Source organism: Carettochelys insculpta, chromosome 8 (genome assembly GCF_033958435.1).
Source record: "Carettochelys insculpta isolate YL-2023 chromosome 8, ASM3395843v1, whole genome shotgun sequence".
Taxonomy (NCBI): domain Eukaryota; kingdom Metazoa; phylum Chordata; order Testudines; family Carettochelyidae; genus Carettochelys; species Carettochelys insculpta.
Genome location: NC_134144.1, coordinates 21,529,796 through 21,545,157, shown reverse-complemented (window position 1 = coordinate 21,545,157; position 15,362 = coordinate 21,529,796). Strand labels below are relative to the sequence as shown.

Below are 15,362 nucleotides of genomic sequence, written 5' to 3'. Positions count from 1 at the left end.
AAATGGCCATTTACATGGCCATTTCGAAGTTTGGGGCTAGTGTAGACACGGCCCTTGTGTGGTAAATGTTAGTTGAAAATTTATGTTCAGTCTGGACATGTTATCTGCCTTATTCTTGTTTGCAAGATTTCGATTCCTTCCCATTTAGTCTTTAATACAGTAGAAATCAAAAGGCTCTGATTAAATGACCAACTTTGTCTTACAGCGCTTGAATAACTCTTAATTCATTAACGACGTACTTTCTCTCTTTAAAAAAAAAAAAAATCTATATTATTAAAAATTTAAAATATGTACCAGAAAGAGCACTTGTCCTTTGGGAAAATGGGGAAAAAAAAGAAAAATTAAAGAATTAGGTTCTGCCCTAAAATTTTTAGCTGTAGTGCACATAAAGGCTGGGTCTACACTTGCCCCCAGCTTCAGAGGGGGCATGGTAATCGGGGCAATGGGAGATCACTAATGAAGTGCTGTGGTGAATATGTAGCACTTCATTAGGCTAATTCTCCCCTGGATTAATTTAGAAATGTCAAACTTCAAAGTAGCACACGCACTTCAAAGTGCCCGCGGCTACACACATGCCGGCACTTCGAAGTTTGTCACGGGGCAGAATTAGCCTAATGAAGTGCTGCATATTCACCACAGCACTTCACTAATAATCGCCCATCACCTTGATTACCATGCCCCCTTCGAAGTTGGGGGCGAGTGTAGACAAGCACGAAGATGAGCTAACAATGCATTTGTGTGCTAAGAAAAGACTAAAAATAACATTGTAGAGTTCCCTGTTTGTTACTCTCAGCTCAGACTACATTCACATTTTAAAAAACTGTTTGCTGAGGGTTTTGGAGCAGTGAGGGGAGAGAGGTTCCCCAACGGCTGCCCTGCAAGATGAGCTTGAAATACAAAAGAGAAGCTGTTTGGAAGGTGTAGGGGTAGGAGATGCAGTAGTTTCTTGGATGTTATAGACAAAGCAAGTTTTAAAAGTATGAAAAAATCTTTCAGCCTGTATAAGCTTATATTTGCTGTACTAAAATGCAGAGCTGTAACACCTCATTATGTGCAAGCAACTCATTGATTCAGGTAGTGGCTTCATGTGTGTTTATTCTTGTACCATTTTTGCATGATGCAGATCTGTTTAAGAAGCATGATCAAAAGTCCATTTGGTGTACTCCAGTTTAGATGTGAACCTAGCAAATAAATTTCTGCTTTGCTGTATTGCTGTAACAGGGCGAATATGTGGCATCGGTGCGTGGCCTTCATCTCCTTGTTCATTTTTTCAAAAAGAAGAAAACTAACAGGTAAGATTAACGGCTGTATATGTTGTCAACTTTGAAACCTCATAAATATGTATTCTATAAATTAACTGGTCAGCTGTATGCAGATTATTTTAGCTCTATCAGAAGCCTTTGATGCCATTCATTCAAATGCAGATCATTGCAGGGGTAAAAGGGATTCCTTATGAATGACACTGTTTTCATTTCTGAAATCTTAACAAGTGATGCAGAGTAACGGCTCATCCACTTGACAGAATTTCTTACAAAATTCTTAAAAATCTTGTTCTGACGGCTCCTTGCTTAGTGTGTGTCTGAGGCTGATGGGGCAGAAACAGAGGCAGTTGGGGCTGCAGTGTGATACCTTATTTGTGAGATGCCAAGCAACTCTTAGCGTAGGCCCAGGCTGTAGTGTGATCGCTTTTCTATTGCTCAACTGAAACAGATGAGATAAGGCTGCTGCTACTCTGTTGGGAAAAGTCTGGCAGGCGGAATGGGGATGGTGACATAGCTCCAGCTGGGGATTGACTGCATCTGAAAACTCTCGAAGCTTCATGTAATATTGAACTCTAATTAAAACTACTCTTTAATTTTTCCAAGGTTTCCTTTAAGTGGAACAAGTAGAAAAGGTGCAAACAACTATTTTACTTGTGTAGCCTGTCACCCTAAAGAAGACTGTATAGCCAGTGGACATAAAGATGGCAAGATTCGTCTCTGGTATGTTAAACATGACACCTAGTCAGATAGCACTGATTTGACGTTAGTTTAATAGAACTTGAACATAACAAGTCACAAGATTGGGTGCAAGATTTTCTGCTTGACAGTAATGATCAGGCATTGATGTAATTTTCTGGAGTTAGCATCCTCCCTTGCCATAATCAGAAGTGGCTCCTGTAGCAGCAATTTCTGAAGGACCTTCTGCCAGCTGGGACACCTAGACTATGTCTACATGGCAGAGCTATTTTGGGATACTTCAGTATCCTGAAATAGCTACTCTGTGACTTCTAAATGTGACCATTTCAACATATTTTTCCAAAATAATGAGTGCACTGTTTTGGCATCCCTGTACACTTCGTTTTGGGAGGCGTCAGGGGTGCCTCAAAGTAGCACTTTATTTTGACATTTGATGCTATTTAGACCATGCCAAATGTCAAAATACTCTATTTTGAACTACGCTCAAAATAAGCTACGTATTTTGCTTACCACAAATTGTGTAGCTTAGTTCTAGTTTAGGCTTTTGTGTAGATATAGCCCTACTGTGCAGTCTGTGCCAGCAGGTGACCTGTAGGTGGCTTCTGCTCCCTTTGTGTCACCTAAACATACAAGAAACTGCATTGTAAAGATTATTGTACCTGTTAATGTACTGTGCTTATGTTCTATTTTATTCAGTTTGGCTTGCCCCTTCTTGTTTGCCTGCGGAGTGTCTCCAACACCTATTCTGCTACTAAAATAAATGTTTTTTCTTCTTAACAGGAGAAATTTTAACCACAAAAGAGAATACACTTTCTCCACATTGCACTGGCACCATGATGTAGTCATGGATGTAGCTTTCTCTGTAGAAGGTGAGTGCAAGTGTCTTGAAGCACAGGAAGGAAAAAAAAACTGCTGACGTTTGGAATCGTCTTGCAAATGTTTAAATTCTAGGAGTGGATTCATGTCTCCTGGAAAGGATTTTGAGGACTTTTTGGGTGGAGTAATGGAAAGGTGAAAATAGTTCTGGCTTTTTTATGTGCGCAGCTGTATGCTTGTTACACAAAACTAAGGAAATCAAATGTATAAGCATGTTTCATACCACTATTTTGCTTTCAGAGATTTTCCTTTTTTGTCAATGTAAATCCTGAACCAGCAGTCACCTTTATGACGTGACAGTCATCTTGAGAGGATGTAGGGAAGCCTAAGTTCTTTCTGGAGTAAAATTCAAATTATAAAAAAGAAAGGTCAAATCTTACCAGGAGCCACACTTTACTTCCTTTGAAGTTAAATGAAAAACTCATGTTAACTTTTGTGGGAACTTTACCCAGCCCCACGATATAAATCTTGTTTCTAGTCTTTTCATCCAAGGAGGAGGCATTTTGTTGCATTTCATGTTAAATAGAAAGTTTCTGATCTTTTTGTAACACAAAATATAATTGAAAGTATTTCAGTGGCATTTTCATGCTTGCAGTTGCAGTGTGTCTTATTGAGTCTGAGAGGTCGGAGAGGCATGATAAGAGACTTTAAGCCACGTGACTAGTCTCTGAAGTGATGTATAACTTGTTGCTAAAGATATAATAAAGGATTGAAATACAGAATTGATGTCTAGATACAATAGTGAGTAGCACCGTAGAAATATATAAATGTCACTTTGGAATAATTGATCTAAATGTCATTTTTTTTTAATTGTGTGGGAAGGTAACAGCCTGCTGAGTGGTGGGGTTGAGTCTGTACTGGTTCAGTGGCGTGATGGATCAGACTGTAAGAAGGAATTCCTGCCTCGTTTGGGATCTACTATTGAACACATCTCGGTGTCACCAGATGGAACATTTTATTGTACCTCTCACACAGACAACAGTAAGCCCAAACCTACTGTGGAAGTATTTATTCTATAAGTAATTCATGAGCCACAGATTAGAATTTATGAACTTCAGCTTCACTGAATGGTATTGTACACAAGCTCACAACTCACCTGAAAGAGTAGATCTTTTGATTTCCCCCCTCTCCTCCCCCCCCCCCCCCCACCCCGCATTCTAGGAACTGCTGGGTTTTGTTTACAGATCGTGGAAGCTTGTGACTTAGGTTTTCCATCATGGTAGGTGACTCCAAAGATTCTGATAAGCTGATACTTTTCTCTTGGTTTGAAACATTCTTGTGCTACTCACTTTGTGTGATTTTTCAAGGGTCTAATGTTTACAGTACATATGTTTCATTTCTAGTTCATTAACTAATAGAATGATTTCTTAAAAATGAGATTTGGGTGGATGCTTATCCTGATTTTTCCAGCTGTAGAAATAGTGGTATCTTTTTACATTACATAAGCATTTACGTGACTTTACTAATTTTGTATGTGTTTGTACATGCAGAAATAACAATCGTACATAGCAACCTGAGAGTTTCTGCTGTAATTCAAGGATTAGTCAAAGGTATGTGCAGTAAAACTGAACTTTTTTTTTTCTGCTTTGATGGCTGCTAAAGACCTCACTTTCAAACATAGATCATTTGCTGCTATTCTTCGTTGCAGGCAGTGATGTCAAGACTGGTTTGGTGGTTGATCCTAGAACTAAAGCTTTGGTTCTGAATGGAAAACCTGGTCATCTGCAGTTCTATTGTCTCCAAACCGACAAACAGTTGTACAATGTAAGTTGGATAGAGTGGTACTGTAAGTGATCACTTGTGACACAATTACACTTGCCATATGAGGTAGGGAGGGAAGAGTAGTTCAGTGGTTATAGCATAAGATTGGAATCAATAAAACTGTGTTTTGGTCTCATCTTTACCACAGACTTCCTCTGTGACCTTAGTAAAATCTTTTGTCTGTGCCTTCACTTGCAGAGTTGTAGTGTGATGAGGATATTACAGAAAGTGGTCTAATGCATAAACAAAGTAGGACTTGAAGCTTCAGATTGATTCCTTGAAGTTATGCCTTGGTACACTAATTGTTATGGTGGTAGACAAATTGGAAGTGAATGTAATGAAAATAAGATTGTCAGGAATCTACAGAAAGTGCCCTGCATCACTGGTTCTTAGCCAGTGATCCAAGGCCCCAAAGAGATGGTGAGCAGGTTTCAGGGAGTCTGCCAAGCAGGACCAAAGTTAGATTCGGGAGGGCTAAGGCAGAAAGCCAAAGCCCCACTTCACAGGGCTGAAGTCTGGAGCATGAGCCATACCATGTGAGGCTTAGCATCATGGTGCCCATATGGCATGGAGTCCAGGGCAGTTTTGCTACTCCATAAAGTTGACTTTGGTGTTTATATGTAGAAACGTAGTTGTTATGGCAGAGTTGGGCTATGGAATATTTATACTGTGTCAGGAGGGCCTCAGAATAAAAAAGGTTGAGAACACTCTGCTTACATGATTGTCATTAGTGCCTTTACAAAATAAACTTTTGCAATGAAAGTGTATTTTGATGTCTCTCCATATCTTCTGTACTGGAGGATCTGCATGGCTTTTGGAGGCATTTCCCATGAATTAAGGCCCAGCTTGGAATATTGAAGTGAATTGTAGACCTTATAATGGTCCCCGTTAACTTCCAGAACATATTTCGTTTAATGGTGTCCTTTTTCCATGACTTCTCCACACTTTCACTTGAGCTTTAAAATGAGGTTTTTTTTGCTCTTGTGACTCTCCAGCTTGATATCGTGCAGCAGGAATATATCCATCAAGTAGGTCTACACCAGACTGAGTTGGTGAAGGCTGCATTTAATACTCAAGGCAGCTGGTTAGCAACAGTCGAACAACGAGAAGACAAAGAAATTGAACTTGAATTACAAATGAAACTGTGGAACTATGATGAGCAAACACAAAGGTACTGATACTTGTACAGTCAGCCTCTGTGTCAACCACTAAATATTTGACTTCTTGTTAAATATTGTGAAAAAGACTATAGTGTCTCCTGTATGAATTGTCAGTCACCATTACCTGAATTGTAGTTCTTGAAATTAGCAGTTTGAACAAGTTTTCTTAGTCCAGTAGCAATCAGGGTTTTATGCATGTGAATACGACCTACTTCAATCTGTTTTGTTATCCTAATCTACTCTGGACAGATATACCGTAGGAATAAGTAAAACTTTGACACGGTATCCCAACGTCAATATTTACTTGATCTTCTCGCCTAGATTTGTTAATATTCTGGTTACCCCTAAAGCTCGCTTTTTTTCTTGCTCATTTTGGAGGGCACTCAATAGATGTTGTATGGCATGATAGTTATGGGATTGAAATAATAAATTACCAGTTCCATGAAATAATCATTTTACATGTTGATCGAGAGCTAGCAATTAGAAGGTGTGCCCATAATTTAGAACAAACACTTCTATTTGGTATGTTTCCAAATTAGCAGGGGGTGGTGGAAAGATAGAAAACAAACTTGGTAAATTAAATGAGATTATGTATTGGCTGGCAACAAAATTCTGTTCATACCACTTCTCCAATTTCCAAATCACCTTCTTCCTTCCCCTTCAAAATAAATCCATAAAAACAAAATCCCAAACACTTGATGGAAATTCAAACTGACATAAAAGTGACTTTTGCTTTTCTTTATAGTTTTACTCTGAACACTAGAATAAACATGCCACATGAGGCTCACATAACAGCTCTGTGTTTCCGTGACACAGATGAATTGGAAGATGCAACTCCTACCTTAGTAACAGCTGGCAAGGATGGTCGATTTAAAGTCTGGATGTTAGTGAATGACTCTGCAGAGAGTGAGTATGGCCAATTTGCTATTGAACCTGTGGAAATTGTAACTCCACTCTTCTCCATTCGTACACAAATGAGTAGGATGAGAAACACAACAGAAGTACTTCATTCTCTTCTGTTCACCCTGTACAGAATTCTATCAGCATTTCGCATCATTTCCCACAGTTACGAATGTAGACAAGTTGGGAATGTGGTGGGGACATGAATGCAAATGTCCTACTTGTCCAAAACCCTGTATCAATGGTTCTCCACCAGGGGACATGAGCACTTCTGGGTCTGTGTAGAAATCTTTTAGGTAGTATGTCACTTCATCTAGGTATTCGCCTGATTTTTCAAACAGGCTATATAAATAGTACTAGCAGAGTCAGTACAAACTAAAATTTCGTATCAACAAATGAATAAGAGTATGTTGTGATGCTCTTTTGTATTTTTAAGTTTGACTTTTATAAGCAAGCAGCTTTTACGTTGGAGCTTGGGAGTACACAAGACAAATCAGACTCTGGAAAGAGATATAGTAGTTTTGGAAAGGGTTGAGAACCATGTTCTACACAGAAGGAAACAGTAACCTCCATCTAGTGCACCTATGAACAATTGCAGCCCAACCTTTACTTTGTTAGGATTTTTTTGGTTGGGGGGGGTTGTTTTTGGTTTTGTTTTGGGGAGGGGGAGAGCAACGTCCTCTTATTCAGAGCCTTGTTCATGAGAACAAATCATAGAAAGGTGGCATCCTTATTTAATTGAGTTGAACTTCTGCCACACGGTGGAAAATACTGAGTTTACAATACCGCTTTGTTAAATTCTTATCCACTTATACATTCAGCATCCTAAAATGCAGATAGAAAATAGTTCCATTGATTGTACAGATGAGAAACAAAAATTGAAGAGACTTCACCCACCAAAAATCGTGTTGACGCTTATTGTAACCCTAATAAAAGCTATGGACTTCAGAGGGGCATGTAACATCCCATAACCCTTCCAATCCACAGATAGGAGTGTTCTCCATCAGTGCGCTTCGTTGTATCTTAGGCTACGCCTAGACTGCAGGCTTCTGTCGGCAGAGCACGTGTCCAAACTGCAGATCTTTCGGAAGCAATCTGCCAGTCAGAAACATTCCAAAAACATCCCTGTACACCTCATTCTATGAGGAAGAAGGAATGTCTCCATACGGGGGAATTTACTGGCACTCAACCCCATGTGAATGAGCCAGATGTCAGAAAAGCCTCTCCCAACAGAACTGTCACCAAAAGATAAGCAAATACATTGCACAATTTGCATATCTTTTGCCAACAGGTCGCGGCTACCTAGACGTAGTCAAAACAAAGCCTGTCGTGTGTTGTGGCATCACTTAGGCTAGCTTTTCTGACAATTGTGTGTCAGGCGTCACAGGTTTTCAAATACTTAACTCAATCTAATTCTTGATCTCTTCCCCGCCCCACCCCTCCACACTCTGATTTGCTCACCTTGGTTATCTTTTTCTGATTTGTCATCCTTGCTTACTGTTTTTGGTTCTCTGTGTCTTAAATATTGCGTCTGTTCTGGTCTGGCTATGGTCTGAAGAAGTGGGTCTGTCCCACGAAAGCTCACCTAATAAACTATTTTGCTAGTCTTTAAAGTGCTACTTGACTGCTTTTTGTTTTGATAGTTTTTCACAGCAGCCTTTCAGGAATCTGCTTGCTATTGGGTTGTGTTCATTCTGTTTTAATTGTCGTAGATAAATGGAGGTTTCTTTTTTGAATACCATTAGACTATATAGGCTACCTTTTTTTTTGTGCACTAGTTTTCTGCTTGCCATAGGGAATTTCTCTGCATCACTGGATTTAGCTCTTACACCAAGCTCAATATGCTGTAGTAGTAGTAGTAGTAGGCATCCTTCAGTCTGCATAGACTATGGATCACGCCCTTTAAAGTTTCAATTGAGAGTTGGGTATAATTGCTAGCACTTACACAGCTATGTTCAGGTACTTACATGTTTACTACAAATTGATGTACTTAAAATTGATAATTATTAAATGAAATTTGACATCTTGTTCATATATCTAAATACCAACATGCTTTAAGTTTTCTTAGTGTTTTCTAGGATTGCATAACCTTAATCCTACACTAAATCCCAGTTCCGTGAGCAAACACCCTTTGTTCTTAGAAACTGTGTTGGAGGAATGAGTTCTTGCTGCTCTGGCTTGTTTCCATTCCTAGCCAACTGCGCAGTCGCACTGCAGCCAGTACTAAATGGGTACAACATAGATAAGAGGTTGAGACTTAATGGTTCTGCTGGCCCCCACCATGGAGGTGTTTTAGAATCCACTGACTAGTCTCTCTTCCGCTCCCTCTGACATACTGACAAGTAGTCTTCACTCTAATTTTTGGCATCCATGGTTGGAATAAATTTAGTCATGTGCACCAAGGCATGTCCAGGTATGCATCACAAATAGAAACACATGCTGCCAGCTGTGGGTGCTGTGGGTCCTCTGCTAATCAGCTGGGCAGCACCCGAATATCTTTGGGACAGCCACCCAAGGACTCAGCTTTCCGGGAATGCCGCTGACAGGGATTGTATAAAGTTCAGAGTTGTGGCACAAGTGGAAGTATAAAGCTGCTCTGTCTTTGTATGTTTGGTCTTGCATAACTGGAAATTAAAGAGGAAAGTGCTGTCCTGAAACAGCATATTAAATTATGTTGATTTAGTTGTGTGTCCAAAGAACATCCCATTTGGCCTGTTTTTCATTTTTAGTGCAGAAACAATTTTTATCTCTTGCCTCTTTATATCTTGGCACTTTGCTTTCTCGAGGAACAGTGTAAAAACAAGAGAAATAGAAAGCATGGAATTTAATCCTGCTTTGTCTGCAACTTGTAAGCGCATATAAAGTATAATCCAAAATTATTGTTGACTTAACCTTCTTTTATAATCTGCTTTCTGTAATTTGCCACACAAGTAATTTTATTTTAAAATTCGTTGGAAAAATATATTGTTACTAGGGAACCATCTGGGTAAATTCCAAATATGTTTCAGTAGAACCCCGAGATATGCGCACAAAAGTTGCACGTATCTCTGTTTAGCGTGACTCGGGAAACTGACTAGTGCTGCAACACTGATCAGTTTCCTGTCTTCTGGGAGGCAGACTCCAGCTTGCTGCCATTCACAGGAATGGGAGCTCACCAGCACTCCTGTGCTGGTCAGGTTCCTGGCCCCCCCGCAAGTAATGCAAAATTTGACTTAGGCAGGGTTGCGCAAGAACACAGCGTCCACATAAGGTGGGGGTCTACTGTACTTGTTTATCATTGAACAATTCAGCTTGGAACGAGAGAGCTTGTTTTATGGTAATCAGTGATGATGGGAAAGAGACCCAGAGGAAGGTAGTTTGCTAACATACTACATTATGGCTTAAGTGTAAAACTTTCCTATCTGAAGTAGGGTTCAGTAAAAATCAAGTACAGGCAATAGAACATTTACATTGTTAGAAATAACCTGAAATTTCTTTGGCCTGAAATGTACAATACTTTTTAAGGCTGTACATTTTCATTGATGATGTTGATCCTTTTCAACATGGTGAAAGGAATTAAAATTAGATTTTTCTAGCAGTACCTTTTTTCTGTAGTTTGCGTATTAAACAAAAACATTGCAATGTGCAAATTGCATGAGGTCTTGAATTAGTGCAAGGTGTAGAACTTACGGAATGCAACACTGCTGAGCACTTCTTTTGTTAGCATGGGAGAAGATCTTTTTATTTCTCTGTAAATATGTGCAACTTTCAAATGTAAATAGGTTTGATTGGAAAATATGAATAACCTCTTAATAAATGTGCTGCACAGTTCCCTTTAGAAGTCTTAATATGGAAAACTAACGAACATGTTAATGATTCAATATAACAGAACCGAGCATGTCATGGAGCTGTGGTTTTGTGGGCAGCTATCACAACTATCCAGCTAACTCCTGCTGTTTCTCAGAAGATGGCTCTTTGCTTGCTGTTAGCTTTGAAGAAACAGTCACTGTGTGGGACTCAGACACCTGGGACCTTAAATGCACATTTTGTCATCCGCCTGGAAAAATAAGGTGTGTAACGTTTATTTATCGTTCAGGTTTTTTTTTACTGTCCAAATTAAGAGCACTTAAATATACAGGTTGCACTTCTGAAATCCAGTATTCTCTGGCTCAGCAGCCAGAGCAGGACCCAACAGTGGCTGAGTAGCTGCAACTGGGAGCATCCACCCAGCTGCAGCGGGGGAGCCACTCTGCTGCCAGGGCTGGGAAACAGTAGGCTAGGAATGGCCAGGGAGCAGCAGCCCAGTTCCTGGTCCAGCTCCCAGCCCTGCTGCAGCAGCCCCAGTGGTGGCTGCATCAGGGCCGGAGGCTGGTAGTGAGGGCCATGGGATCCCCAGCAGGTGCCTGATGGGGAACTCGAGGCCCTGGACAGCTTTCCACAGTGCCTGTGCCCGTTCTCCAGCAGTGAGGTCAGGAGCTGCGGGAGGCTGGGACAGGCAGGTGGTCACAGCCCAGGTGAGGCTGTCAGGGAAGCCTGCCACCCAATTCCAAGCTGCCTGCTTCAGTGCCAGCCACTACCACAGGAAGCTCTTCTGATCTCATGGGGCAGCTGTGTGGGTGGCAGCATCCACTTCCTGATAGTGGCACCAGCGCATGCCTCTTCTGTGGCCCCATGTGGGTGCAGGAGGTGGGGGTGCTGTGGCTGCTGCAGGGCTCCCCAGCCCATGGACCAGGCCCAGCCAGCCCCCAGATGGCACAGCTGGGGGGACAGAGGGGTGACCCATCAGTCCCATGACCTGACCCTGTGAACCGTTCCCCCTCCGCTTCTCTGTCTGATGGCCCGAACACCCTGTGGGGTCCTGGGCGCTGAGGCGTCCCTGCAAGGGTGGGGCACGCACCGAATTCAGTCATTACCCCCCCCTTGCCCCCACTTCCCTCTCTAGCCGTGCGGCCTGTGTTGCTCTCAACAGGGGTATGTGCCAAGTGCCTGCATGTGTCCCCTGCCACATGGCCCAGGGTGTCCAAAACGCCTGGTACCTCACAGAGGGCCCTTTGACTTTGGGGGAGGCCTGAGAGTAGGGGGCCTGGTTGGAGAACCTGGAGGGGGTGCAATGACCAGGGACCCCTCCTTCTCTGACATGGGCTCTGGCTCCTGGTTATCAGTGGAGTTCCTACTCAAGGGTCCTGGCTGGTCCTTGGCCTCTGGCTCTGACTCCATGGTGTTCAGCACCTCTGGTGGCAGGGGGGCTACCTTTTTTGGCCCAAGGAGGTGGTTTAAGCTCCTGGAAGTGGGTACATGTGGTGTCCGCTGCCTCTTGAGTGGCTGTCCACATCCCAGGCCCGGCAGTATGCTTTCATGGCTCCTTCAATTTATTGGGTGGGTCGGCCCTGGGAGATCAAGCCAGTTGGCAGCCGGCCAAACGCAGTGTGATTCTGGCACCAGCCGATGGCATGGAGTAGGCGCTCTTCATCTCCCCGCAGTCGCAAGAGGTCTTTGATCTCAGCCTCACTCCATGAGGGTACCCTCTTCTTCGGCCCCTGGCTGGGCTCCTGGGAGCCTTTAGATGGCTGGTGGGGATTTGGCGAGGGGTGTCCTGGCTGCTGGCCATGCTGCTGATGGGATGACTGCTGCCAGTCTGCTGTCGCTGAGCTAGCATGCTGCAGGAGGCTCATGTATTTCCTGCAGTCAGCGCACTCTCAGCTTCCTTCCATGGGGTTTCTGGGTCCATGCGGCTTTAAACACAGCTGGACGCAGAGACCATAGAGCTCATAGAGACCAAAGAACTTTTTTGGGGATCTGAGAGAGGAGTTCATAAACCACACCTCCCCTTTTTCCACTTCATTCTGCTTGCTTTCTCTCTTAAGCATGTGTGTTACAACCAAACAGCGTGGTTAAAAAAATCTCTAATACCAGGTTAAACAAGTAAACTGAGAATTTACTCTTCGGCTATATCTGCACTAGAAGCATCTGTCTACAGAAGTTACTGTCGGAAGAGATATTCCGACAAAACTTCGTTGACAGATCACATCTACCCATAAAAGCAGATAATCTTGACCTGCTCTGTCAACAGAAGGGACACCCTGGAGCATCTACACAGCTTTTTTGTGAACCATTTCTGTTGACAAAACACATTTTATGTGTAGATGCTCCATGAGTTTTCTTGACAAAACCCGAGTTTTGTCTAAAAAAAACTCTAGTGTAGACCTAGCCCTAATGTGAAACTTTTGTCGTTTTGGGTCCTAATTGACCCATGTTGTAAAATATGGTCTGAGAAAGTTGTCCCATTGCCTGGTATTGCTTGGTCTCAGCAAAAGGCATCCTGATGTCTAGAAACAAAAGCAGAATGATCTGGAAGAGAAGCATAGATCCTTGTGGGGGATGAGACTAGCTGAAATCAAGACTAAGACAGTCTCACTTTTGAGTTTCTGGACTCATGTGAATATACATTTCCTCTTTACTATTCCTTCCTGGATGCCAGATGGAAAACACCCAGAGGAAATTGGTTTTGCCAAAGGTTTACTTGAAGTAGTCACTCCACTGAGTGTATGTTTTAGATGGACACTGTATTCTGTTATCTCATAATGCTGGCTTTGAGAGTTGAGTATTTGTGGTAATATGGAAGTTGGTTGTTCTGTTTTTGGGGTTTTTTTTCCCCTGAGCAGATCAGATTTGGAAAAGCACTTGCAGCTTGAGAAGATAGTTCTTGCTATCTTGACACAGCAATGACTCATCACTGTTCTCAGTGATTTGACACTCTTATCCACAGTCAAAACAAAAAAGCAGTCAAGTAGCACTTTAACAAAATAATTAGGTGAGCCTTCATGGGACAGACCCACTTCTTCAGACCTCTTTGTAGAGGGTCGTCACCCCAGGGTGTAATCTTGGAGCTGTTGGAACCACTATGTCTTCTAACAGGTCAACTTTTCACACATTGCTCTGCTAATGACTCAGCCAAGAGCCTGTTATCTCACAGCAGGGCAGCAGATGGCACCACACATCCAAGTGAATCTGAAGAAGTGGATCTTATGCATGAAAGCTCGTTAATATTTAAAACGGTTAGTCTTTAAGGAGCTATGGGACACCCAGGTGATTTACCTGAGAGCTTTACCTAAGCCACTAGTGGACAAACACGTGTCCACCAGCCAGCTTCACAGCCTTGCATCCCTACTGGAATATAAACCTCGAGTTGTAGCCTCTTCCACTGCATAGGGATCTGTACAATGCAAATTCATTGATTTAAGGGACTCAGGAAGATATGCAGCAGCCTTTGTTTACAAAAAACAAGCTGTCTTGTAACACTTACAGGTTATTTATCAATCTTTTCTTCCAAAGGTTTTAGTCTGTGGTCCTGCAGGCCTGCTTGTTGTTTGTGAAGCTACAGACTTAACATGGCTAACCCCCGTGAAGCTTTATTTAGAAAGGCAGGATTTCCGAACATTGATGAAGATAAAACATAGAACAAGTTTATTAACTACAGACAGTTCGATTTTAAGTGATTATATCTGTTAGCAAACAGATGAAAGCAGATTTCTTTGCAAAAGAACAAAAACAGAAATTAAGCCTAACATACTGGATAGGATTTGAATTGGTAGTATTTCGCCCTTATTGATGGCACAAGCTGTTCATCAAGTTTCCATAGACAGGCTAGCAATCCATTTAGCCTGGGTCTAGCACTTTCCCTAGTTCAGTCTTTGTTCCTAAGGTGTTTCCAGGTGTTCTCTTGTGGGACGGGGACGGGAGTCATGGTCACTTCCCCCTTCTGTTTCTTCTTCCCACTTGCTGGAAAGCCCTTTTGCTGTGCCCTGGGTCAAACATTTGCCATTATGTAGTGCTGTCTCTGAGGTTGTACCCTCTTCCAATGTTTGTGTGTATTTCCTCAAAAATCCATCAACAATGAAAAGGCAATGTTGTACGTGAAAAGCTGCTGGAGGGTGTTTTCGACCTCACCAGCGTGTTTCAGTAGCCCATATATAGACGAACTTCACACACAGTTCAGCAAGATATCACCTAGCAGATCAAGACTTTTAAAATGATACTTCATAAGGCATACTTTGTACAAAACATGTTGTTATATGATGGTGCTGAAGATGGGGATGTCAAGGTGTCACACTCCTGTCATATGGGATGTCTTATTTCTGTGTATATTGGCTAATACTATATTTTTCTTGAAAGTATAGCCTGTCAGAGTTGGTACTCCTAAGAATGGTGATGCAGCACTTCTATCAAATACCTTGCCTAGTGAGGTGTAACTATTTGTTACAATTCCTTGAAAATGACTACCATGTTATGGCCCTCTTTAAGGGACCACGTCAACTTTAACAACTACAGTTATAGTCCTAAAAGTGTTCCATGAATATCAATAGGCTAAAAAAAGATTGAATTTTGTATTTTAATCAGTTTCACTTTTTCTATCTATACAGTTAATTTCTTGTGTGTGTCTCAAGATAAAAAAGTATTGAGAAATACGTGACTATAAAATGACAGAAGCTGTCAGGAAAATTCAGGGTCAGGTGTATACAAGTATGTCATTCACTTAAAAACTGGTCACTTTTCAGGTTAAGTCTGTAATCTTTTAACCCAGAGTGTTTTTCTCTTGTTGCTGTGTTAAAACCTTTATGGTTTACATACTGCTACAACAATTACTTTTCTACAGTCCCATCAATCATTTGGATGGCCTTAATTGTATGTAATAAATAGCTATGTTGTAATTAAAGGGTAACCATCATTT

The 15,362-nt window shown here is 41.8% G+C and overlaps 1 protein-coding gene across 2 annotated transcripts in view; it reads left to right on the top strand.

The window, feature by feature from the left end:
- WDR75 (WD repeat domain 75) overlaps window positions 1-15,362 on the top strand; it is a 51,290-nt gene that overhangs the window by 16,289 nt on the left and 19,639 nt on the right. For both annotated transcript variants that reach the window (XM_075000723.1, XM_075000724.1), the window contains 9 exons: window positions 1,222-1,292; window positions 1,866-1,982; window positions 2,739-2,827; window positions 3,657-3,815; window positions 4,325-4,384; window positions 4,483-4,598; window positions 5,591-5,766; window positions 6,501-6,661; window positions 10,524-10,704. In XM_075000723.1, coding sequence (XP_074856824.1) covers window positions 1,222-1,292; window positions 1,866-1,982; window positions 2,739-2,827; window positions 3,657-3,815; window positions 4,325-4,384; window positions 4,483-4,598; window positions 5,591-5,766; window positions 6,501-6,661; window positions 10,524-10,704 — 1,130 coding nt within the window. The remainder of the gene's footprint in view (window positions 1-1,221; window positions 1,293-1,865; window positions 1,983-2,738; window positions 2,828-3,656; window positions 3,816-4,324; window positions 4,385-4,482; window positions 4,599-5,590; window positions 5,767-6,500; window positions 6,662-10,523; window positions 10,705-15,362) is intronic.